The sequence below is a fragment of the Bombus huntii genome, chromosome 12 (assembly GCF_024542735.1).
Source record: "Bombus huntii isolate Logan2020A chromosome 12, iyBomHunt1.1, whole genome shotgun sequence".
Classification (NCBI taxonomy): Eukaryota; Metazoa; Arthropoda; class Insecta; order Hymenoptera; family Apidae; genus Bombus; species Bombus huntii.
The window spans coordinates 5,253,516-5,281,461 of record NC_066249.1 but is presented as its reverse complement, the minus strand read 5'-3'; the positions used below and the strand labels follow the sequence as shown (position 1 = coordinate 5,281,461).

Sequence of the window (27,946 nt, the reverse complement as noted above, 5' to 3'; positions counted from 1 at the left end):
CCTTTAAGTGGACCGTGTTTTAATTTATTAAACTTTCCTTTTTTTATTTCTGTAGCTTAACGCGCGGCTTTTCTAAATCGAGTATATCTTACACACTGGTTAATGTTATTCGTCTTCTAAATTACAGATAGACCCGTTCCTGTTCCCAACCGCGTCGATCGAATCAACGCGTCGCAGGGATCTCCGTACATTTCTCTATCGCTCTTTCGGCTCTCTTGAAAAAAAAGTAGAATACAACGATAGACACAAGCATCCAGTGTAACGATCCATCGAGGAATTCGGGTGCGATGGAGAAAGGTTCGGCCGGAACGAGCACAATGAGCACAGGATATCGAACAGAGTTGGCTGCGGCTCGCAGGAAATTTATGGTACGTCGCGAGGATCCGCCTTGGCGTGCAATAAGATAGCGAGTTTGCGTGCCGGCCACGAGGATAGCGTAGGTGTAAGTTTATGCGGGTCGTTCCGTGCATGGCCCCCTCGTTTCCTCCGTAATTCCACCGGGTCGCGAAACTATCCCGCGTGTGCTTCAGTCCGGACTGCCCCGTACTCTCCGTGTGTCCGTGTGCATCCAGCTCGGGGCGTGTACTTTCCATTGAAATATCGTCACGAGTGTCCGGACTGGCCATGTTTCAGGTAGCCACTCGTCGATAGCGATTCGCGGAGTCTCTGTATCGTTCGTGGAACGGGTTACAAGCGTGTAATTTGCAACGGAACAACACGATGCTCGTATCGGAGGAAAAAGAAGCGACGCCGCGAAGCCGCTTCCGTGGCTGAGCGTTTTATGTCGAGTGTGTCCTCGAACGCGAGCAACAAGCTTTAATCTAGCGCGATAACGCTACGTATCGTGTCCCCGATTCGTCATCGAACTGCGCATCTATACGTCGACCAGACGAAACAAGATTTACGATTTCCATCGGTATTCTTTTTATAAGGATTCGGGATTCTTTGCGAGACGCGCCAACGTTCGATCCTCGCTCAGTTGGTCGATGTTTTCTCGTTGGGAAAATCCACAGAGTTGATATACGCCGTCTGCAATACTCTGTTCCGCCGTGAAATCGTCGTCCGTGTAGTGGCCACTGATCGGAATTAGGTTTCTACGATTGCCACGGATCTTTGCTCGTTGCTGGTAGTAGTTTGCCGGCTTGAGAGGGCGGTTGATTAAATTTAACCTACATTGCTGACACCTGAACCGAAGTATTTGATTAGACACGAACGAACGATCACACGTCCGACCAAGGTGCATCGATCTTTCGGATCGCATCGACGCGGCGACTGTGCGTTAAAATTTCGTCGAATCGCAGACCGACGAGATTAGAGGAATAACTCGAGTCGCGTCGTCTCCGACCATCGTTAATATCACATCCGGTCGTGCGTTTTACCTTTTAAATCATTGCCAAATCCTTAGATTTGGGTAAATGTAAAGCTAGCAACGTGCGAACGCGTCAAGATACACGAAAAAGAAAATAAATCTCTGACCAAGAGTCTCACCTACCTGTCTAGAAGCGGTTGGCGTCGAGGGTTCCGAGGAATCCTTTTGCTGCGCGGTCTGAGTCTGTTTCCTTCTAGCTTGTGCCCCGGCTCCGGATCCCTGTCCCGATCCACCGCCCCCGCCTCCTCCCCCACCACCCCATTTGATCAGATGAGGACCGGAATTCTTCCTAGGCGGTGGACCTAACCTCTCGGTGGGTTCCTCGGGGGGTGAACCGAGGGCACCGCCTGTCGGTGGCGTTAGAAACAGATGAGTCCGGTAGCCGAAGCCCTGGTGCTCGTGATCGCCCATCGAGGGAAAGTAGCCGAACTCTTTACTGCGTCGGATCGGTGCACGCGTGCCGACGGCCGATTGGCCGGCGCCGCGCACCACGCCGAATCGAGTCCCCGTGTACCCCAAATTCGTCGGCCCGCAAACGGAGCCGAGGGTCGTTCGACCCTCCAGGCCTCCTCCTCCTCCTCCTCCACCACCACCGAATCCCTTCTCGCCGAAGTTCTTGCGGAACATAAGATTCATGACTGACAAATGTGTGAAACAGACAGGTACAATGTGACAAAGACAAGTAACGAACAGGGAGGAACGTCTGGTTCTCGCGTGTTTCCCGCTACTTTCTTTTATTCTCTTTTCTCTACTTTGGTTTTAATTTTCTTATTCTTATCTGTTTTCTGTTCACCGTAGCACGTGGTGGCCGAGCGATGTAATCGTTTCGAGATGTTTTCAAGTCCAAGGAGTAGTTGGTTTTTTGGAGCTTTACAGCGTATGGAAAGCAGCGCCCCGGTGGTGGTGGTGACGGTGTTCGACGATCACGAAAGCGTTCCTAGGCAGCTTCCCTACGTTTAACCGTGTTTCTTCTCTCAGTACCCCGTACGCGATTCCGGTTTCTTCCGTCTTTACTTTCCGACGTCTTTCTTTTTTTTTTTTTTTTTTTTTTATTCGTTCACTTTTCACGAGAGAATGAAACGAGTCCAGACCCGCACGTTCTCGTCGATATTCTTTCGATAAGCCAAAGAACCGTCGACGTCGAGCTTCGGTCGCGAGAACAACGATCGATCTGAACGATTACACTTGTTCGTTGAACCTTCGATTTCGAAAACTTGCCGCGAGGTAACGCGATTAATTAGGAAAGGACCGAATTTTGAAGGAACTCGACGCATCCTGATACGTTCGAGTCATTTCGTTTGTTAAGAGGAATAGATTCGCTTTGCCGTCGCTTTCGTCGTTCTCCCAGCGAACTTCGAAAACGAGGATTTCTCGTGTCTAACCAATCGTCGGCAGAGCGTAAACTTTTATTCGTGCTACTTTACTCGTCCTTCGGAATTACCCACTGGCGTCATGCACAGCTTTTCTTCTACTTTTCTTTCGACACGGTAGCCACGCGACAACTTCGTCTCGAGTTCGGTCGCTGAAAGAAACGCGATTACATCGACTGTTCATACGCGCCACGAATCTCGTTTAATCGAAAGCCCTACCGCCTTGCTTGGCGTGCTCCAAGATAACTAATTTCCCGATCTCTTTCTCCGTCCAGTTGGCGAGTTACCATCGTACGTCCACCTGAACCTAGCATTTCCCGCCCTCGTCCAAGTATCGTCCGATCATAAGCGAAAAAAGCCCAAGATCATGCGGAATGAGATCACGAGAAGAACGCAACGATTTACAAAGTTGGTCGAGCCAACCTGTGCCGCGAAGACGATTTAACCACGCTCGATTTAGCTCACCAACAAACCTCAAGGTCTAGAATTATAATTACACCTCGGCAATAACGGTATCGCGTGTCACGCGAGAATCGCGGATCCTCGTTTACGTTCTAATAAAGACACGTTACCCATGTTGGATCCAACGGCGATCCTTCGATCCTCGTTTGCCTGTCGAAACTCGTCGGAAACTCGCGCGATCCGTCTCACGCGTCATTCGACCAGCACCGAATCGTTCACGACTCGCGCGAAATTTCCAGTATCGCGAGACGACGATTTCCAAGCGAATCGAGAGACCGTGGTTGGATTTCCTGATACGAACACTACGTCGCGACACGTCGTGACCCGTGACGTCGAGGTACAGGCAACGCGGACGTGCCCTCCATGCACAGGGGAGGACTGTTTGGCCGACCCTGCGACGCTGACTTTAATACTCGAGCCTTTCGATTGATCTGCCGCAGCCGCGAGGAAGACTGTCTTGTCACGATAGCGTTCTCTGTTTACGGCGCAGTCGGTGAAACGGGAAACGGCAGAGGCGTTCGAGAGCTCGATACCTGCGACTCGACCTGCAACGTCGATCGTAGTTGTGCGAACCTGGCTCCTACAATATTTGTTAACAGGTTCGATCCGTTGCAGCTGTTTGAATAATTTTCGTCGATCGTGTAAGACCGATTTGTTCGAAACGAGGATACTGGGGATAAGAAATTGACAAACTTTGGTCGAAGATACCGTTTCATGTTTCCTGAAAACTGTGCCAGATAGGGACGAGGTCGTTGTGGAAGATTCAAAGTTTATTATTCGAGTTTAAACGTTGAATCCTCCGTAAGCAGAATTCTTTCCGCTCGCGAGACAACATTTTTTACTTTGCCTCTGAATATGCTAATCGTAACAGATAAACGTTATTCAGTTTTTGCGAGAATGCACGTAGTTCGGGTTGCGCTCAGTCAACTACGCGTTTAAACGCTGTCATACTTCGTACCGTCTTACAAACTGCGCGCGACTGCTGTCATTGCGAATAGGTTAAAGGATATATGGCGAACAATTATCCGTGCAGCAATTTCTATTTTTTAATCGAAACATTTAGCTCCTTAAGAAGCAGCATTCGTCCGCTTCCCTTTGACTTTCTAAAAACGAAGTCACAGTCTCCCTAGCGAATGTTTCGTCGCGCGAAGAGGAGAATCGAGTCCTTTTCTTCGCGAAACGCGTATTCCTTGTGCTCCATCGGACAAAATACCTTTGACATTGCGAGCTAGTTACCTTTTGCGCATACAAAAGAGAAGCATTGAAACGCGCGATTACGCTCGATCTTACAATTCCGTTCAACTGGGGCAGAAGTAACGAACATCGCGAACGAAGGACCTTCTTCTTCCTAGAACTTGGCGCGGTGTTTTACGAACTGGTCTGCGGTCGATGGGTAACAGTTCGGTACGTCGCGTTACAACGTTAGGTTGGAGAAAGTCGCGAGGCAAAACGAACCGTGTTTTTTCGTGCAAGTCGAGAGTTAAGAAGGGGCCGCGTCTTAATTCGAGGTTGTTCGAGCTCGACGCTTCGCTGTGAGTAAAAAGGTACACGACTGTACGATCGCGATCGTAACGAAGAGCCACCTTCGGTTGCTTTCGTTTGTCTGTCAAAGAAAGACACCGTGCGCATACACGCCGGCCTTCTCAACATGGAAAGCGAACAGCAAGCAACAATTATCGGTTATCGGCTACGAAGAACGATCGTTAAGACGTTCAGTGCCGTCATACATGGTCCACGCTGAACCTTCCAACAGCTACGCATTCAAATAACGAACAGGATGAGTCACCAGGACCAGCTTACTGGCATTAATCTTACTACTATGATTTGCTTCTACGTCTACTCAAAAATACAGAGCGAAGCGTGTAAAAACAGTGAACCAGAAGGATAAGATTCCTGGCAATCGGTACTTTGTTAATATATCGTAGTAAACACGAAACAAGAATAGTCGAGTCGATGATCGTGAAACTCGACGATCAACGTACATATAGCTATATACTAGGATTTCGAGGTAAAGTAGGAACGGAGGCGTCGAATGGCTGTCCAGGTGTACACGGGTCTACTTCACTGCGGTCTACAGGGATTGGAACACAGCGGAACAGACGCACGAGCACATTTACGAGCCTAGAGTGGCACCGTTAATCGTTCGTTCGACCATAATAATTCCACGCCACAATTCACAAAACATGACGAGATACTTGGTTGATGAAATTGTCCTCACGAGGTAGTACCTGCTGATTAGTCCGCTGCGTGGTTGACGGACAGGCGACGCACAGGTAAACCGAGTTGCGGAGTTACAAATCAAACGGAGAAGTCACACAGAGAGTCGCGATCGCGAGACACACGTGTGTCGGCTATGCGCTAGATCGATGCGGTATTGAAATATTCACGGGTGGACGGGTGTGGTGGTGGTGGTGGTGGTGGTGGTGGTGTGTGTGTGTGTGTGTGTCGCGCAGCGTCAAGGTCTTTTGTCAGCCAACGCTCGTTATCTCCGACCCTGGTCACCGTGATTCTTCCTCGTCGTGCACGTACGTACACCGTGTTGCCTCGGCCTGTGTTTCCGTCGAAGCTCGATCGCGGATAGGATCGATCGATTTGACGCGCGACCCACGTGTCCTCGTCGATTAACTTGCCGGAGAGCGAGGGTAGCTTCGCCACGCGACCGACAGCCTCGCACTGAGCGTGCACGAGGCGTCGCGACGCTGACCAGGCCCGATGACGTTGCGTTGCCTGCCCGCTCCACCGACTTCTCTTTTGCGCCGCTTTCGTTAGCCGATGCTCGAGGAAATGCACCGAAATTTTCGATCAGCGTTGGGTGCTCCGATCGGTTTCGACGCCTTTGTGGAATACTACAAGTTGGATCGTGTCTTATTTCTTGAAAAATACTGCGCGTTGCCTGTAAACGCGAGACGATATAACGTCGATAGCGTTTGTTGCCATAGTTGACGCGTCGTTGACTGCGTGAACCTGGTCCGCCTACATCCTGGCTACTACGCGTTCTTCGCAAGCGACGTGGGAAAATTAAATTCGAACACTTGCGACGCGTTAATATTATCGATCCTTCTAGCGATAATCGCGCGTATAAAGTTATTCTCATGGGTTTTGAAACGTCTGTGAATATCGAGTTTACGTTCCTTGCGAGGTATCGCAGCTCGAACCGCTTTCGGTTGGCACTGGTTCTCGAGCACGAGGCGTCGCGACACACGCCAGGACTGCGAATAACCGAGGTTCTTGACGCGCCTGAGCAACGTTGCGAGCTCGTTGCGCGAATGCTTCTACGGCTCTTTTTCTCGATGGCAAAATGGGTGCGGGTTTTTATCGAAAACTCGAATGCAGGCGAATCTTGAGAAAAATCGATAATACGCACCAAGGAGAACTCTTTTCGCTATTTTATCCTTTTATAAAAAGGACGTGGAAAGTTTAGACATGAAACAAAACGATTCTTTTGGACCTCTGCCACTTCGAAAAATTAACTAACCCCGTTACGCGAATATTATTAGAATCTACTTAGCGTCATCGGCGAAAAAGTCGAGGGATTTCGTCGAAGGTTTCTTTGTTACAAACTGCTAACTGCGAGAACTAACACGATCACGCGAAATGGTAATAATTTCTTTACATCAACGAACATGGCGAACTTTCTAACATTCGCGACTTCTCCTGAGACGCGATACCAATTTTAACCACGGAAAATGGTACGTGACATGGTTTCATTGAGAATGTAAAATGTGCTCTCGGTACTCAACGTTTTTGATATCTGGTACATGCTCGAAATGCGCGATAATCGTTGGAAGAACGTGGCGATCGTAAACATCGAAATTTGTTTCAGGCGACAAACGGTGTCTCGTTGGAGCAAAACGACGTGAGAAATAACTGTTATTGCGGAGCTGCTGTGTCTCCAGCTGTACAAGGAGGACGGAAAGAGAAAATAGTCGATACGTGTATCGAAGAAAAATGTTTATCGAAGTTATAACAGGAATTCTGCTCGCTTATGAGAGAAACTACGTTAACTCGAGAGAAACGTGGATACGGAATTAAAAGATCAACAAGTGTTCCATATAAATTTAGTTGCGCGGAGAACGATATGCAATAACAAAAAGAAAAAAAAAATTGGCAGCTTAAAACACGACCAATTTCCCAACTCCAAACCTGCGATATTCTCTCTATGATTTCGATCCGTTCTAGTTAACGTACAAATTTCACGAATACGCGAAGCTGCGTTAGAAGTAATCGAACTACCGACGAAACTGGTTCCCTTTCGCGAGATTTACGATGACAGAACGTCGCTATAATTCAGAATACCGAGCGTGACTGCACCAGTCTGAATAAAAGAGCGGGATTTCGATAGCGACGAAAATCGCGGCCGTCGCATTTTTGGCAACAGTCCTTTCATCCGTCTTGGAATCTCCATTTACGAGTCAGTGAACACGACGAAAACGACGTATACTGGTCAAATTTGGAATCGCTTCTTACTCGAACTTAAACCGAAATTATCTTTCTGATTAATAGCATGGTTTTTATAGAAATTTACGAACTCCTTTCCAAATTGGCAACACTTTATGCGGTGATAAAGAATCGCCATCAGATTTATCGGTATTTGAAGAACTGGCCACGGATTATACCGACCATTATATCCTCGTTACCTAATTTCCAACGCGACCCACCCCCAGGGAACAGTTTTACTATGGAAGATCGAATGGCTGATAGTAACTGATCGTCGATTACGAAGGCGTTTCCGTGAAACGGATTTTGTGTGTACAGAGAAGAGAACCGCTCGATCGAACCTGTGGACCTGGTTCCGAAGTCTGGTTTTCGATTTGCCGGATGTCTGTCTCGCCATCGCCTTCGACTTATGCGGATTGTCGACAGACCTTCCTTTCGTCAAGATTATGGCTTTCAAAAGAAACGAACTATTTTGTGTTTTTGCGTTGTACATTCTAAGATTCCGTACGATGTTCGAAGGATTTCCAGCGAAGCTTGAATCGACGATAAGCGATCGATAATTTATAAAAGGGATCTTTTTTCTTGCAAATAAATCTTAAGGCAAAACGAGAGTGGAATAAACGAAAACAATGTTCGAGGGAAAAAACGAAAAATTTCATAGACGTTGCGGTTTGATTAGTCCCATTCACGAACGATGGAGTGTTACTTTTCTTGAGGAAGAAATGCCGGGCTGCGCTACTGGTCCGACTACTGGCGTATTCTACTGCGAGGCACTAACGAACAACGCCCTTATTTGTAATTAACAGGACAGCCTTGGACGCATTTCGTGTTTCTTGCAACTCTCTCAATCACCTGCCACGTTTTATTCTCACGATCGTTCGTTTGCCTTTCCAACACATTTCCTATGAAACAATTTCCGCCAATTACTCTCTGTACGATTTTTCTACTAATTAAAGGAAATACGAAAACGAAACGGAAGATGACACGGATAGTCGATGACGGGAAAAAGCAAATGATCAATCAGGTAGATATTATTTACATCGTGTGATCGGCAAAGCTTATTCTTGGCATTCGTTGCGAGACTAACGTAAACGCATTAACACCGCGTTGGCGGTAAGACAAAAACTATGAATACTTCAAGGTGGCTAATTTAGGGGAACCGGCGTACTGTGCGCAAGAGATTGGCAAACAGAGAATCGGTGGAATCAGCCGTCGATCGCGCAATGTCACGGCGATCGATCCTCAACTTTGATATCTAAACGATTTCGTTAATCTTTGTAATGTTCCATATTTTTCAACGATCGCGACTCTTTCGCACAGATCCGATCGTATTCGAGAAATCGAAAGAAGGAGTGTCTTCTTGACCCGTCTACACCCTCTGCTCGAGACATATATCTCAGATGGTAATAAAGTTTCTTTCCTCACGACCATCCTTGTGAGCATTCGTCGTTGTTAGCAGGAAATAGCTTCGCAGCTAATAACATCTGTAGCGTTTAAACGACCATTGGAAGAAAGATTCTTCGTCGTTAGCGTGTTCTTCTATTCAAAATCGATCCCTACGAGGGTTCGCGAGTGCGTTTCTCGGTGGAATATTAGCCCGACGGAAACGCGGCACTAAGTGGCTCGACAGTGACGACTGCGAGGAGTTGGCAACTTCTCGTAACTTCGCGGCGCTCGACATTCTACTTAGGCGTTCGGGTGAAAGCAGAACGGGAGGAGCATTAAACTTGAACCTCGAGGTTCAACGTTTATCGTTTGCTAATTTTACCGCGTGAGGTCATTTCAACGATGTTAACGAACTTCTAATGCGATTTATCGTATTTTTATGTCATTTCATTTCCGACAACTTTTAATTCATTCCTACGATTTCCGCCACTATCTGCTCTTATTGCTCTTTCGCAATCTTCCAAATGATCCACGTTTATCAAATTGCAGAGGGTGGTAATCATTTTTTGGAAATATTTCCGATCTTCCTGACTTTGTAAGTGGAAGTGAAACACGAAACGGTCGAGTTATTTTTACTCGGCGAATTATTCGATAGAAAATATAAAGCTCCTCCTGTACGAGCAAAGGGCAGGCCATACGTGGTCATCGATAGTCACGAAACTGCCATGAAGTTCAAGTATTCATCGACTGCACACCCACTGTACAGAAAATTCAGCGTTTTGCGTGCGCGTTGCCGTGTGTTGGAAATACGCGTTCCACGAGCGAGGCATAAAATGTCGTCGAACAGTTTGTTCGAACAAATTGCCCGACGAATTTCAAACGAGTTGGCGTTTACGAAAGCCACGTCTGCGCGTTAAACGGCACGAAAAAACGCTTTTTATAAACGGCACGAAAAAACGCTTTTTATAAACGACATCGAAAAAGTATTCCGGAACGTGATAACCGAGCAAAAACGAAAATGAGATGAAAAGTAGCGACGGAAGAACGTAGAAGGAACAGCGAGTGACGTTCGCTCTGTCAAGAAAAGATGAGCACGGAGACATTAGGTTTTTACGTCAGCACGGATCCAGTCAACTTCGGATAGAAAACGCGAAATAACGTTCGAAGGGGATTCTAAGACGATGTCGAATTATTTTACGATATCCTAGGAATATCCGATCGTAGGAAATATTTGTAAACGCGTGGCGAGAGGTACGCGATCGATGGAACGTTGCTTAAAATTTTAAAAAGTCGTTAGACTGAATTCTTGAAGGAAAAGGCAAAGGGTTTTGTAGAAATACGCGTGAGAAATATTCGAGACTCTGTTTGTTGTGTATTGTAAAAGTATTTGAGATATTTCGACTGACTTTTTAATTCCATTTCGTAATCCGTAGATCGTATTGGATGTTTCTACAAGCCAATGTACTTAAAATTCTACTTCCAAAGCTCGTATCGTGGTTCTTCGAATGAAAAACTTCGAGCAGTAGCCTTTTTACATCGAGAATTTTGCCGAACTCTTAGAGCAAAAGTTGGAAGATATTTTGGTTATTAATCACGTTTCTTACACTCGTGCAACTATCAATCTTTCTTAGAAAAATCTACCAGTCACGAAGGACGTAAAATAGCGAAAAGATCATACATCAAATTTTGAGAATTTCTATCGAAAAAAAAAAAGGCAAAAGCGGGGAAACCACGTGGAAGAGCATTATCGACATTCGAAGTACAAATTAACGAGGAAACTTTGCGATAGAAGCGAAATATTCAAATATCACGAGCACGATTGATAAAAGCAATACTTTGAGGAGAATATAGTCACGCGTATCTCTAAATATTTCTATTAACGATCAATTAATTCCAAATCTCCAGATCCACGAATAACTTATTCATTTTTACGTGATCATTGGTTGACATTAGTCGCTTAACATCCATTTTATATTCGTTCTGTATATTCAACCGCACGTTGTAATACAACGTCCAACTAACGTCTAACTTACTTTTTCTTCTCCTCAAATTTCTCCACGAAACACGAAACGCCTTCATCAAAGGAGCACCGTTCAAAAGGAAAAGTCGGACCAGCTCGTACGTAAAATTCGATTTGTTTTCGCGAAACCAACGAGTACAGTTGGACAGTACACGGTGCAATAGCAACGAATCGATACCGCAACAGTTCGCGAAACCAACTCCGATCGATTCCGCTCTGGTTCGCTCCCCTACGCTTCGAAACGCTCGAGGAGGTAAAATTGCAACGCAAATACCTCACCTGCGTACTTTATCCGCATTCCGATAGCGCGCGTTCGACCTTCGCCGTCGTCAAGTTCACGTCGCGTTGCTTCCACGACCGCGTGCTATTTTCAGAGTCGAGTCCAACTCAATCGAGACGTACCCGCGCCACCTTTTGCAATTTTGCATCCAGCCCCGCTGTAGTTCCCATCGCGTCACGTGCAAAGCAAACGATCAACTTGTTTGTCGAAGAACACCCCGCGCATCTTCCAATCTATCTGTTTCCCGATCCGTTCGACCTGTCCTCGACTGTTTGTTCTTTCAAGCCTATTTTGTTCGTCGAACTTGCGGTTACATCGTTTTGTCTGATTTCCGTGCGATGAGAGTGATATTATGACAGGTTCGTGTTTTCAACGATTTTATTCTTACGAACTACAATGTTAGTACAGGATATTTAATTTATTAGTGGAATATTTGATCGCACGTGGCGAGATCGTTAGGACACCGTGAGAGAGTCGATGTTTAGAAAAAATTGCAATAGATAAAGGTAAAGAGATTATAAGGAAAATTATAAGGAATTCTTCTTTCGTTTAAAAGAAACTCGCTTCGAAGAACACGCCACGTATCTTCGAATCTATCTGTTTCCCGATCCGTTCGACCTGTCCTCGACTGTTTGTTCTTTCAAGCCTATTTTGTTCGTCGAACTTGCGGTTACATCGTTTTGTCTGATTCGTGTTTTCAACGTTTTTATTCTTACGAACTACTACTATTTAATTTATTAGTAGAATACTTGATCGCACGTGGCGAGATCGTTGGGAAACCGTGAAAGAGTCGATGTTTGGAAAAAATTGCAATAGATCAAGGTAAAGAGATTATAAGGAAAAATATAAGGAATTCTCCTTTCGTTCAAAGGAAACTCGTTTCGAAGAACGAGTAAAGTCGAGCTTCATCGTACGACAGCGCGTATGTATAATTGTACGCCATCTACACACGGTAAACACAATACGGTTCTGCTAGATAAACTTTCATCATAGCGAGGAACGTTCTCAATTTGTACCGTTGACAATGATTCCCGTCCGACGCACATAAAACGAGACACGAGCCAGGCATTGTCTGAGACGCTCGATAAAAAGTCACGGTTATTGTTGAAAGAACGTACGTGGCAAATAACATGCCCGCAATAATTCACGATCTCTGGAAATTCAGGAATGTAGCACAAGCGCTTCCTCGTTATTGCTCTCGGCTCCAAATGATGAGATAAAATCGCGAGATTCTTCGGAACGAAACAAGGATTTACCTTTGGGAAAAGTTGCGTCTGCTCGTTGTTCTAAATGGCGATCTTGCAGGAATGAATCTCGGATGAAGCTCCGTACAATATCGGAATTTTGGAAAATTCCTAGTTTCAAGCGCGTAAGTTCGAATATTGCGAGGACGCAGCCAAGAATGCAACACGGGAACGTAAACTTGGTGGAAAGAGGAAAACCATCGCCGACTGTTTCGATACGGTCGTTTGCTCGGTTCAACAAGTAGTCATAAAACAGACGAGAGCTTAACAAGGCCGGTACTCGGAATTACGACCCTGCATTTATCGTTTGCCAGAAATTTGGAGACCAGATGGTTTCCGGTTTTCCACCAGCCATCCGAACTCCGTTATTCTTCTCTTCTAGCTATCCAATTGAAAAAATGAATGTTATCTAGATGAAATCAAGATCGAGTCTTCCAACCAAAGTCCCTGAGCTTTTTATTCGGACCTTTTTAGACTATAAAATTTATCTTTGTAAAGAGGTTTTAAATGTTAAATGGAAATACGTCGATCCAAAATTTCATTCGCCTCTTTCCTTCGGTTACTTTCGAAACCTTCAAAATACCTAGCACTTCGCGTCGATCCAGAGCTTCGACACTTCAAAGAGCGCAAAGAATTATGGCTCTCGGTTGAATTTCTAATATATTCGATCGAGCGTGTCATTTTTTTTTTTTTTTTTTTCGCCAACGAACCGTGAAGCGTCTGTGCATTGCGCGCGAACGATGACAAGAGCCAAAGCCGTTAACCTCGATATCAATCAACTTCGCGTATCAGTCTGTTACGTTCACAATCGTATTTCACGTCGAGAGATATTGGGTGGCCATAATTTTGATCTATTTTACGCGATGGCGCTGTGAAGTGAAAATTCGCGCAAAAGTCCACCGTAAATGAATAAATAATCCTCGATGATCTTGCCTTCGTTCGATCATTTATCAGCGCTGATCTAACGACTACGAGATTCATTAAACAGGTACGATCGAACGGATTAAGTAGAATAAATCGTCGTCACGTACTGGTTCCCATGACCAGAACCGTGACCAGTTCTTTTATCCTCGATCGCTTATTTAACCAGTGGAGGAAAATCGAGGGCCAATGTCGCGCGATATCCAGTACCATTTTTTCTCCCTTTCACCGTTCAGAAAACTACGCAGCACACGAGCTGCGTGCTCGAGGAGAAGACAAATAGCACCTGTTAAAAGGCGGACCAGATTTATCAATGCTTCTAAAGGTTGGCAGGATACAAATGAAAAAGATCTCTCGATAAATCGTGCAACGTTCAAAGTTAAGACATTCTACGTACGTGATTGAACCATCGTGCGCATGAAAATAAGCTTTTTATGGCACCTGTCGCAAGAGAAACATTTTTGGTATCTCCTATTTCAGAGACCAATTTCCGAGTTCCAAATTTCGAAATCCATCGCGTTTAAAAGGCACGTGGTCACGCTGTTTTAACTATCGATTAATTATAATTATCACCTCGTTCCACTCGGATGGGTCGATATACTTTGTTTAGATCTAATCGGAATTGTACAACATAGCACGCAAGCTTTGAAATCTCGCATCGAAGCAATCCGTTCCTCGAAATAAAGCGTCTATCGGGTTCTGTCACGAAATCATGGCCGTCAGACGAGCGTTTCGACGCTCGTCCACGAACGAGTTAGACAATCGATCGCACACCTTGATGCGCCCGTGCAAATTTCTTTTTCTCCCTACTGTGTATACGAGCCAACGTGTAATCCTGGTCGCGATAACCTTGACTTCCTTACGCCCCGAGCTCGCACTTAGTCTCTAAAGTTAATTCGCAGTTCCTCCAGGGGTTGGCCTCGCGTTCCTACCACCGGAATTATTTACATTCCTGCATTCTTGCTATTTTCAGGGAAGAGATCGCAAGACGACGATTTTTCTATCGACTCGAATTACTCGACGCTGTTACGATTGCGACTTTTAATTAATAGGTGATCGATCTTGAGAACGCGCGGCGAAGTTTTTCCGCTTTCAAGGATAGAATCGAGACGATTCATCTTTGTTTTTCAAATGTTCTTTTAACACATTTTTTACTTTTCTGCAGCAAGATAAGGCGGTATTGAGATTGAGGGAGGAAGATATTGGGACTGCTAATCGTGTACAAGTTTTTCGATTTTATCACGAAATCCTACCACTTAAAAGCGAACCGCGCTGCCGTTCGATCATTATACCACAGTATACCATATATCACGAGACATTTCAGAGTTGCAAAATCCAATTTCCTGTGAAATTTACATGGGTGAGTCTACGCGTCGTAATACAAAGCCTTTGTTGCTTACGAAACGCGAAGAGACAGATTTTCGTTCAACTTCGATCGACCTACCATTCGTGAAACAGTGACTCGTTAACGCTTTTCCGAGCGCGTAAGCACGACGTTCCACGTTCCGCTCTCGAAGAAGAAAAAATAAAGAAAACGCGTAACATTTACGCCGAGTGCACGCATGACAGATGTTCTAAATTGACTTTGCTGCGATTTGACTTTTGCAATTTGGAAAAACCAAATCTCGACACGCACCGCGATCGCAGAATGTCGAATTTCTCGGTTCGATTCCTCGCCACGCATCGCAACATGATTTACGATAATCTGGTTTACAGCAAGCAAACGCGATTCAGCAAATTCTTTGATCCCAGTGTACATAGTTGCATGCACAATTAACTACGATCGATTACCGATATTTTAGTTTCTACTTTATACCCTTGCCTTGATATCGAATTATCGAAACAGTGGAAAAAGTGAGTCATTGAAGCGATTGCCGTTGTAAATAATTGTTCAGAAACACGCGAATCGCTGGCTGAACGAGCAACTCCGAACAATTGCATCGAGGCGTGGAGAACTTTACTTATCCTCGTTCGAGTTTGACGTTTGTTCGAGCTGCAACGCGGATTTGTTTAACTTGCGTCAAAACTAATTTCCACGATTAGTTCGCTTTACTTCGAACGTGTTTTCGCCAGAATTAACGCCTACGAAACGGCATCTTAAATACATTGTATAAAATATTACGAAACGAGAGTTTAGAACTGAATGTTCGAAAGCATTTGATCTTTCGTTCCAAGTTTACTCGATGGCAAATATTTGGACACAACGACGAGCCGCTTTTATAGTCGCTCTGTTCTCGGTTAAATAGTTTTATCTGCGTTCGATAGTTGAGCGAAGCCAACCCGGCGCGGCGGGACGAATAGTTGGCAAACGCGATATCTAATGGACCCTGTTTCTGAACCGATAGTTTCCTTAATTAGACTATTCTCGGACTATTTCTCCGATGTTCGTCGAACCAACGACACACAGTGGCCTTTTATATCTGCCAAGTAAACTCGATGGCAATCTCACTGTAGCGCTTGTTTAAGTAACTTGCCTGACGATTAGCGTTACCCTCGATGCTGAAAGATGCTGGACATTCGAATCTTTGATTCCATGCGTGGGGTAAATCTCGCGGCTTGACGATCGTAGAGTATAGAGTATATCGCTTCAAACTGAAAGCTCGCTATAATTTTCTCTAAACTATAAAGTTTATTACGAGAGCCTTGCCATTTGAATAAAACCGATCCTTAAATCACAAGCAATTAATAAAGTTTAAAAAGTACATACTTCGAGTGGCGATGGTTTTACAATTTTAAGCAACTTTAATTTATTTCATATTCGTCAAACTTTCTATCTTTAAACGCTATTAAGAAGATCCCATTTAGATCAACTTCTCTCCGAATATGTATCTTACTTCGGACGCAGGAGTTAACTGTACTTCTAAAGTCTCGTAAAGGTCCAATCCCGCTACACTTAAACCCTGCTATAACCCTAAATCTACCTAGACTAACAGCTCTTCGATCCCCCTGTACGACATTCAAAGCAAAGCGATATATATTTACATGCTAAACATCTTTCTGCAGCGACAGGTAGGCAATTTCCATATCACACGGTGATACGAAGAATTAAGTAAGCTGAACAGACTTAAATTCGCAGGTGCTCGGAATCGGGTTTTTGTTCGTGACGGTGTTAGTCACATCGTCTACGGGTGTGTCACGAGGCGACGGAAATTGCAATTAATTCGGGAACACGTGGGCACGTGGCCTCGCTAACCACCGCGATGCATAATGAAACGGATGGTGAATGAAACATGAAGCGACGCGAATCGTTCCAAATCGCCAGCATCACGAAATAGTAGGTTCCCTTCGGAGGGAAACTTGTCGAGTAACAACTTGAAACTGCGCTACCTCTGCCCTAAGCTTCGATATTATTCAACTTTACCAACTTTGTACTCCAGATAGCACGTGGAAAATTCATGTCCTTCTAATATTTTCTAATATTACCTGCATTCTTCTAAACTATTGTTCGTGAGGAAGAAAGATTGCCTCGACTCCTATGTATAGCGAAGCGTTGATCGGTAGTATGCATCAGTCGAATAACGTTGAGTCGAATATTCTTTAAAACTGAAGAAATACGTTTTGACCTAGGGATGACAAACGTTGATAATCAGTGATAATAGCGTTATGATTCGTTGGATATCGGTTTGATAACTAAAAGCAAGGCGTACGAAATCGAATGTTCTGTGGAGCGAAGGGATCTGCCCGATTGAAACGAGACGGTGCGGTGGTCTCTTTGTGCGGCTGACCGCGCATCGATCAAACGTGTATCTTTGGATCTGGTTTAAGTTTATCTTGCCGATCCTGTATGCAGAGCATGTTGACTTAACAGGTACCCTGGAATAGGCAACAATGAAATCCATTATTCCATGTATATAACCAAATTCGACAAACTATAGGTAATCATTCTTGAGCATGACATATCGCTTGAAAACTATCTGGTTTAACCGACATTGAAAATTTACCAACCAGAGGGAAAGAGTGAAATATCTCGTGTCATTGATCAAAAGATTCTCGATTAACTGTCATTCAGCTACCCTGCGAGTATTGTTTTAATAACGCGTTGGTACCGGGAACACGTGAGTGGGATGTCATAAACGAGACGATAGGAAGATCTCGCCATCACTTTTCCTACCCTATCTCTTAAGCTGTGTTGTAAATTCGGCTTCGACACTAGGGGATCGTTCATCATACGTGGCGAACTTGGATACACTAGTTTCGACATAGAATGTCATCGCTGCTCTGTGGTCAGGTCGTGTCATTTATGTCCCGAGACTAAAGTTTCGGTCAAATTTGCAATTGGGCGGCGTGTTCATTGTCGCACGAGTCACGCTGATAGATCACGAGCACCCAGGGTTATTGTTCGTCGCTATAATTAATTTCCAGGCATAATTGACCGCATGCAAGTAGATTTAGCGCATGCAACAATTTTGTCTCTAAGCAGAAACATTTCAAGACAAAAAGAAAGAGGATCATGTTCATCGAAGGAGACTTTCTACTATAGATCTTTGAACAAATTGATTGTTCTTTTCTAGTTCTCTTAAGAAACTTGGTACGTAAGTCTACGATATAACAAGGTTAGTAAGAAAAGTTTGTTCGAAACGCGAGGAATTTATTGGCAATCAACTCCTCGGAGTTTGCTAACACGTTGCATCAGTTATTTTCGTATTTACGTAAATATGGATGCATCTGAGTTTATTTTAATCGAAATAAAGCCCATGCTGGTAATCGTGTGACAAGTACTCTTATACCGTACGGTCGGAAAATGAAAGAAAAACTGCAGTGAAAGATACGTGCAAGTGGTTTCGCGGATTCGACGCACTTAGCTAGGAAACTTCGTAGTTCTGTTGTTCAAATGGCCATGTGTACGTACAAGGAGTTACATAAGAGCGCCTTAAAACGCAGTAAAATGATTTAATAAATATTGATGATGACAGTAATGCGCAAACTAATCGCTTAATTTATGCGTGATCGTAAATTGTTCTACCGACGCGGCTTAGCGACGAGTAAAATATCATTCTTGAACGAATAAATTTCGCGAACCTAGTCTACAGGATAATTCAAATGTTTTGAATATAAATTGTTCAGTCGAGTGAAAGTTTTCTGCATTTCTGTCATAGTAAATACCGCTATGTTGCGATGAATAGCATTTCACGCTCCGCAAATCAGCTTACATGGAAAGTGTATTGTTTAAACGTAAAATATAATTTTTAACACAACATTGACATAACTCTGTAACGATCTGCATAAGCGATAATGTTATGAGAATAGAAGAATACATAATTATTAACAGCTTACTCAGTGACATACGGAAATGACATCTCATAAAGAATGCGAAAACTTTTTGCACAATTCAATAAATTCTTCCTTCTTAACTTCGTTCCTCTTTTTCCATTCTTCCTTTTTTTCTTAGATCTTGTTCTTTTCCGCCTCCGCCTTTTCCGTTTCTTTTGCTCATCCCTTCGATACGAAAAATCCAACGATCATTTTCGCCGCAGCGAACGCGAAAGAAACGACGATCTATTTAAAAGTTGGAGAAGAAGCTTATTTATTAGTCAGCCTTTGTTAAACCGAACGACATTTAGATACAAAGTAACTGGAGGATCTCGCGGTAAGGCCACCAAGGCCGAAGTGCTCGTTCCGATTCGACCGTCTGAAACTTTATTCGTTCGCTATAGAAATCCAATTTCCTTTATTACGAACTCCTGGCCGGCAACTTTCAGGAATCGACAGGGAAATCTCATAGAAACCGCGGTTTCTTACTCTGTTTGCATTCCAATGGCAAATAATAAGTAAGTGGAACAGCAGTCGTATGAAGCCTACGTAAACGATGATCCTTGTGCATTTCGCGACTTTCTATCGTATAACGCATCCTGGCTGCGTGATTTTCTCCTGTTCGAACAAACGAGAGCCCGAACAACTGCACCGGACATTGGTCATTTGAATTTCTCCACGAGAGAAATATAATATATTTAAACTACGAAGTTTCCTGATTAATTGTCCAAAACCATCAAAAGAAAATAAATGTATGCTTTCTAGCACGTCGACTGCCATAATGGTTTAAATTCTCTAGAATTATTACGGAATTGAACGGTATAGGTAATATCGTTATGTTATTAAACGGAAAGCATTGGAAACAAAAGAAATGGTTAACTTACCGGTGTCATAGAGCGGACAGGGCATGTAGGCATACCGCTGTTCCGGATGTACTACAGACTTGTTCCTCTGTCCGCTGGTCATGGTCGCGAATTTGGTCACGTATTGCAGGAACTTGTCATAGAAAAGGAGGAAGGTTGTTCGAATTATCGTTAAGACGGTATGGTAGTCCTTGGTTCACCGGATCCGGCCCGATCGGGGGGAAGTAATATAAGAAAAGGGCAGGAAGATTATTCCAAGATGGCCATAGGTAACTGCATCCTGCGATAGTCGAGCGTGCCGTGACGCATGGGTTCCCGGGCCTCTTCGCAAATTAACCAATTAAGATGGCCGTGTTGTTTCCGTGCCAATTAGGCACCGCTCCTGATGACCATGTATGCGCGCGTCTATGTGAGGACGTCGTCACTTAATTAACACCGAAATAACCGACTTCTTCTCTTTGTGGACTTGGTTTTCCTTCTGGCTGCACCGCGGCTTCACCTTCGCAAGAGACATACAGGTAAGGAATGGTACTTAACGTTTCCCGATCATTTATTTCTAGTCACGCGAATGTCGCGATTCTGTTCACTTCGAAAGCGCGGGAAAATGGCGTGTCTCATCGATCGTTACATCGATAATGTAATACGTTTCGTGGTAAAGTTAAAATGGAAACACATGATTTGTCCACATATTGTGAATAGAAAAGATATTATTACGGTCACGAAATCGATCACACGTTAAAGCTTACATGCTTCGAGAACTCCAACAGTGATTTGATATGCCTAGAGAAAGATAAGAAGTTCGGGACCTCTGTAACATACAATTTGGAAAGAGAATTCTAAAAGTACACAATTTGCTACTTTCACACCAGACACGTATACATATTAGAAAGAAATTTGACGATTAATTCACAAGTGACTTTTCTAGTTTCAAGCTCCGAATGTGTCAATCGGTGTCGTCGATTAATGCCGTAATTTAAGATTTCACTATATATTTTCCGCCGTATATACACAACATTCGTATCTAAATCCTTACACGAGTGATACTTGTGTTTCTTCATTTCGTTCGGTACCGCCAAGATCAGTGACAGCCTCCGACCACTGAGTTTGTTAATAGATTACAAACCTATTAGCGGGTCTAAAGTTTCCCCACACCACGCCCCCTTTCCTGTTTTCGTGAATTCTGAACTTCTTTCAATATACTAAAAGGGGGCGCCACCAGTTTAATATTGACATAAATAGCTAAAGATCGTTGATCAAGTGCATCACACGTTTCGCGGGAAATAAGGTGCGTGCCTTACGTGTTAAACGTTTGCGTTTTCGTGTTAGATTCGTCGCGAAAGATACGAAACTAAGCGAATTACCACCAAGATTTATGTCCTTATCTATAGCGGTATATTTTTAATATGTAAATAACCGGGGATAATCGCCGGGTAATTCGCAGAGTGATAAAAGATGCACGGTCATTGAGAAAATCATCGCATCAACGCTGTTATCGAAAACGGAAGTATTGGAGCATCGCGATAAATTACCGGTGTTGTTTTTTATGCTGCCACGGTATATGTGATCGGTACTTGAATCGAGTGCCTCTTCGTAGCAATACGCTCAAGCCGACTCGGTGACTTTATCGACATTTATACGTGAAAATCACAGGAGAAATTGATGTAGTCGCGAGATCGTGATAACTTTGCCGAGCGTTTTTCGTTCGACATCTCGTTATACCGCCATAACGAACCCAGCTGCGATATCGCCAACCAACGATGGAATTAAAGATATTAAAATCAATAACAAATACCTGATTCTCTAAAGATTTGGAAGAATTAACCCATTATCCGAGGGCTCTTGGGACACGCTTGGGTGAACATTAATGCTGCATTTTACTTTCTACGAACTCGCAACTGCACAATGGTCTCGTCGGTTAACACACCAGGTATGAATGATGAGTTTAAAGTGACAAACGATGCTGCGTTCTTTGTTTAGATCCTCTCTCTTCGCTATTTATTTGTTTGAATAAAGTTTGAAGTAAAAAATTCGCGGATGCGACGCGAACATTAAAGAACGGATATGAATTTCGCAGGAAATTCTGGCTTCTGACGCGTGGTTAATTATTTTCTAATTTAGAAGCGTTTATCGCGACATAAATAAAGCTGTAACGCGCACGCGTTAGTCGACTACGACAATATGACTGAACATGTAATTTACGAGATTGGTCACTGACTTCGACTGTAACAAATCGTTATCGCTGAAACACGTATTATGCGGTATTACGGGGTTTCTTACGTGACCAATCGAATTACGAAATATGCAAGACGAATGAAACAATTTCTTGAAATGTAGTAAACGGGTCATTAGATACGAAACATCTCGTATAATTTGTAGAAGAGATATAACGAGATCGTGAATTAGAACATTAATTGGCGACATACTCGAAGTCGTATGCATTTTAATGGCTTCCGGGCCATTTATTAATTTATATATACAACTTCTTTACAAAATTGCAGATTATGTTCTTGCAAAGTCCGTTCCTAGTTTATATACAGCACATCGGTGTTTGGCATACTGTCCGCCATACTTGTGTCTAAAATTACTGTTTTGACTCTTAAAGCGTAAACTTTAACACCTGACTGACTTTACAAGCCTAATATACTTAGTTCACTCACAGTACATTCACCATGGCATACATATACTACAACGTAAAATCGATAAATGTTAATTTTTCACGCGATATTAAATGAAGTCGTCCGCAAGGAAAAAAATAACAAAGAGTTGGAGGAGAAACGCTAAACCACGAAGCTTTGTACGGCTTAAAAACCATTCACCAATCGCGAGCGGGAATTTTAATTTGGTTAATGCTGGCGGAAAGGAAAGAGGTTAGGAACACTGGGCCGGTTATTGTCGAATGGCCGTTGAAAGGCTTATAATTGGATTCTTTTGTGAGAAGGAAATCAAGCCTAACGCGATTTAGTTTCATTCAGATCCGATGTCGGTCGATTAACCTCCATTGAATCGCGTACCTTCTAGATGGCGATAGCCATTAACTTCGATATTTATCGTTGCTGCACAAACAAGTATGGATCGTCCGGCTCGATTTTGCTTCAGTTGCTGGAAAACTGAACACGAGGAAACGTTTCTCGCTCTGCTAGCCGTGAAACGCGATAAACATTCGATTCTTTGGCTTGTTCCATTCTCGTATTTCACGGGAAATGAAATTTGTGCGTCGCGGCTACGACGCGTTACATGACAAAAGGATCCTTCGAAATTTTTTCGCGTAAATTATTTGACCTTTCGATCTATAATATTTAATCTTAGCTTACGCGTTATTTATATGATAAATATAAAAAATGAGCGTTCGAATAGGTCAATGTCGTATACATAGTGATAACTCGTGCGATCCATGAAAGTATTAGAAAATTTTGACCGTTGACTGATGACAGAAAAGTTTGTTTTTTTTTTTCTTTTTTTGGTAAAGAGAATTCTTTAACACCAATAAACATCGTTTAAAATCTGTATCGTTCGAAACAAATACGTTCAGGATTCAAAATGGCTGTAGAATCAAGTAGCCAGGTGCTTGTTACGATTTAGGATTCGCGGCACGTGGACCGGGATTGCTGATTTTCAATCGGAGTGCACGCAAGCGAATTTCGATCGCGTCTGATCAGAATACGAAGAATGCTAAGCGAATCGATGACGCGTGTTTGCAACGTGTCAAAGAGTTACGGAAGGGTCTGCTTCCGGTCCTCTTAAAAGCCCTCATTTTTAGACCGAATCGTGTGATACATGGCGCGTCTCTAAAAAGGAATAAAAGAAATGGGAAAAGGAATTTCATTGCAAGGAAGAAAATTCGAGAGAAATGTTTTCTCTCGACGCGATACAGCTTCTTTTTCTTTCTTTTTTTTTCTTTTTTCGTATTTTGGGCGTTGCGGTGGAAAGGTTGAAGAGAGTGGAGCTTAATAAGCTGAGAAGCTTCTCTTCTCGACTTGTTGAGAATAGCGTAAACTAGGTCTGCTTATTTGGCTGCTTTGAGGCAATAGCGTGTTCAAGTTGAAAAATTAGTTGGTACCTCAAGAAGAGAAAAGAAAGAAAATATTTTGCCCATTGCTCCATCCACTGGTCGAGAGTACTACAAACGGCAACAAACAAATATTTTATCTACATTTCAATTTTTCGAACGTGCTGCTTCGAACACGAACATCCAACGTTTCGTTCCAATCGTATATTTTACGCGAGACTTGAACGTCATTGTTTGAAAAAAAAAAAGAGAAAAGAGAGGCAAATTAAACGAATCGCTATCGTAGCGATCTACAAACTCTTCAGGAATACCAATATTTTCACACAAGCTACAAATATCGTTCCGTTGTTCAAACACGAAACATGTGACCGTATTAGATAAACGACCAATAACAGTACACTTTCGAACCCTTTCCACCCTTCCCAGTGAGAGCACCCCTTCTACCTTTCACGTCAACACCACGTGGATTCCGGTTGCTGGCTTCTACACTGGTTCTCGCCACTCGTTGTCCAACCGGCCGATAGAATCTCTTCTTATGCCCGACTCTTCTTAAATCCTGCCGTGATCTATGTAGGTGGTGTTTGCAAGGATGCCGGCTGTCGAGTCGCGCGCGTTCCTACCAGCCGAATGGACAATTTGATCGTCACGCAGCCGTCGTGCGAACGAGCCACGAGGCGAACTGCACGGTTCACGGGCCGACACTCGACTGGACCGCGGTGGTTTGAGTCGGGGGGTGAAATGGAGAAAGGCAGAAACAGCGAGGCAGAAAGAGAGGAGGATCGCAAGGGATGAAGGAGAGAGCGTAATGCCGGGCGCGTGGAAATAGAAGACACGTTAAACGCGGAAGAGGAGGATCAGAGTGGAGAAGGGAAAGGACGGAATGAAAGTTAACCGTGTGGAAGAGAGAGAGAGAGAGAGAGAGAGACGAAGGAATGATAGAGGGAAAGAAGGAGGAGGGTGAACGACGAGACGAAGGAGTAGGAGGGGGATACGAAGAAAGAAAACTAGATAGAGAAAGGGCTGGAGAAGGACAGAGAGGATAGAGAGGGAGGATGCTGCGGATGCGGAGCAGAAACTCAGTCCGTCTCCGTCTGGCTTCGCCGCAGCGCGTCGCGGCGCATTTCATCCCCCTTTCGAGCCCCGAGCAACCCACCACCCTCGTCGCCGGTCCCTTCGCCCCTCTCGCGCCACCACGAAACCCCCTACACTAACCCCCGGTTCCATGTCGCAATGTATCTGCAGTCGGAAGCAGAGACCCCGCTATGCCTTCGAGACACCACCGTGAAAAGCCGGTCCTCGTTTCTTCACGGTTAATACCCTACCTTTCTCGCGTTCACCAACTACCATCGTCTTTTCTCTTCTCTCCTTCTTCCGACCCTCGTGCTACCTCGCTTTCTGTCCTTCCCTCACGGGAGACGAGAACTCGCTCTGCTGTCTCTTTTTTTGCCGATCCACCCCCGAGAGCCGTTACTCCGTCTCCCCTTGTGAAGAGGATAGAAACGCGCGAGGACAAGTCTATAGGAGAAACGGGACCGTCTCGATGGACGGAAAGGAGTACTCGAGGGACGGTTTAAAGAGCGGTTTACTCTGTCTTAAGGGGGAAGGTAATTGCTGCACGTTGAAGAAGAGGCTGTTGTTGCGTCGAGGATACTATTCCACAGATTCGACGACGCGGGGATACTTGACAAAGAAATCGGTCATTTCGGAATATCGATGATTCCGTTGGCAGACTGGTCTTCGAGTATTCCATTAGTAATTCGATCTCCGAATCGTCCAAAGAATATGAATAAACAGATGGCGGGTTTAAATCAACGTCCGCTGTAGGAGAGTATTACAAAAATATCCAATCAATACCGCCCCCGGATAAAACACAACCACGTGCTTCCGTTCCTGCCAAAAGACAAATCATACGTCGCGCTGTATCCTCGATCTTTGTCGATCCATATCTCTCGTCGGAAAGTTATCAAGGGGCGAATATCGAGGCAAAACATCGTATCTACGGCGAGAGCCGATTTTAAATCGCTCTACTCGACGCTTGAAAAAGAGGGCTAGCCCGAAGGCAGAAGAATTCTTAATCGACTTCCGTTCTGGATCGTTGCTTTCCCCTCGCGTTCGACGAACAGAAAAGATCAGTTCGATCGATCTTATCCAGGCTGCTTGTACAGCCAACGGGAAACGCGTATAAAAAATGTGAGCTCCGGATGATTAACCGGTTTTATTTGGAAAGTAACGCGAAACGTGTACGCGGCGATAGTAAGCGGATGACCAGAAACGACATTGTAACCCCAGTAAACGGAAACGGAATTACTAGGATTCGAAGGAAATGCGCGCGGATCTCGCGGTTTGGCGGCTGTGCCGCATTTTTTTCAATCATCCGTTCGGAGTGGAGTGTGGCAATAGCCAGTTCGAAAAAGAGCAATTCGGACGGACGCGAGCAGAGCCCTCCGAACGTAAAAGCGAATTGCCAGCCTTTTCCGCTATTTATGAGTTCGCTCACTGGCTGGCCTACTGGTCGAAGTCGAGGCGGGAAGACGAGCACAACGAGTTTTTTCCACGCGCGGCCGTGCCCGGGCATAAATTATTGCCGTTCGTTAAACACGTTCCTCCTCTCCTCGTCGCACGACCTTCTTCTTTGAACTTATACCTCGGCAGAAGCTTTGACCACGACTGCTGCGACACGGTGACCAAATTTCTAGACGAGAATCGTAAAGTTCGCTTTGGAAAAAAATCTGGAACGAACGGGTGGAAGCTCGGGGAGTAATTTAATGGCCGATAAGAATTATCGGAGAAATGACGAACATACGATTTTCAATCTGGCCGATTCGTTAGAAGATTAGGAAATTCTCTGGTTGGTTTGACTAGCGAGAATTATCTGTTTCTCCGGCAGATAGCTTGGGCGCGTTGTTTCGTATCACTGCCGCTTCGTTACGGATTCCAATACGCACTGATGAGGATAATATCGATCTCGTGCACGCGAAACTCTGCTCTGCCTTATAACGTGATAGTACTTCGACGTGTTCCAGGTACATACGTATCTGCTAAAAAAACATTTTTTAGAAACGAAGAAAATACGGGGCAGAAGAGAAGAAAGAGATTGAAGATTAAAAGATACCATTAAGGAAAGAGTCCTGTTCTCCGATGATCTTTAACGCTTCTCGTAGACGACGAAAAAGGTAACCTGCCCCCTTGAAACAGTTCGTCGTCTTTCGGTCTGGATCGTAAAACCGAAGAACTCACGGAGAAGACAACGTCGTCGAGAATCCTCGCCCTTGTTAAAACGAGATAACACGCACGGCCGAAGGAAGAGGGAATTCCAGGTTGCGTTAACGAATGGCTTCGCAAAACATATGAATCGAGCGCAATAAAGGTAACATGAAAAGTGATAAATTGTATGCCGGATTTGCAGCTCGTAATTGGCAATAAAGAACAGGAAAACCACGCATACGATCAAATACAACAAACGTTTCAACGATCGTACGTATACACGCTGATAAATAATTTATAACATTTACGAGCGATGTTGCGTCGTACGTTGGAGACAGTAGGAGTGGCAGAACAGAAGGAACGTACAAGGCAGGGCGAACCGCATGGAAAATTCAAGTTTCAGGCGTTCCTCGTCTTTTATCTCTTTCCTTTTCGTAGTCTTGATATTTAATTACACGTTTACACATTTGTGTAACAATATCGTTTCGCTGTCAATCAGCAAGTATGCGACGCGTATCACGCGGCGACCATCCTCGTGACACGCGATCAAGTATATGTCTGAAAACGAGTTCGTACAATCTATTTCCACGAGACTCGATTACCTATCGAAACAAACGTTACGCCGTCTAATGGAATATCACATTTGGCACGTGTCGCACTTTGATGCGACGTGTCGAAGCTCGCGTAGAAAACGGTTTGGCGAGGAGAGAGGGTAGCTTAGAAAGTTAGGAAAATATCGCGATCGGAAAATACATCCACGCGTGTTTTTCTTCTTCTCCGATATTTTCTTTTCCGATTGTTTCGTACCGTAGGTTGTATCGCGTGTTCGATTCGGATCACTGGCATCACGCGCGTCGTACGCACTCTGAACAATATCGACTTTTCGTTCGTACTTCGTAGATTGGAAACGGGGTGTGTATCGTAACAGGTAAGATGGTCTTTAGTTTAAAAGCGGATTATACGTTCTTCCACTGTGTTTCGAAATGCTAGCTGCGACTGAATTTTTTCACACGTTTATCTGCCGCGGTACACTCGGTACAATATTTTTGTACCTTCTTCGACGAACGTTATTTTTTGCGGCACTGTTAAATACATTCTTAAGTAATGAAATGATCGATCCTCCGCGGAACGATG

At 44.2% G+C, this 27,946-nt stretch overlaps 1 protein-coding gene across 7 annotated transcripts in view; it reads right to left on the bottom strand.

The window, feature by feature from the left end:
- Positions 1-24,658, bottom strand: part of LOC126871730 (uncharacterized) — a 30,456-nt gene extending 5,798 nt beyond the window's left edge. For 3 of the 7 annotated variants that reach the window (XM_050630875.1, XM_050630876.1, XM_050630878.1), the window contains exon 1: positions 1,493-5,423. In XM_050630875.1, coding sequence (XP_050486832.1) covers positions 1,493-2,005 — 513 coding nt within the window. In that variant the 5' untranslated portion in view covers positions 2,006-5,423. The other 4 variants (XM_050630879.1, XM_050630880.1, XM_050630881.1 and 1 more) reach the window with 4 other exon arrangements.
- Positions 24,659-27,946: the final 3,288 nt, after the last annotated feature.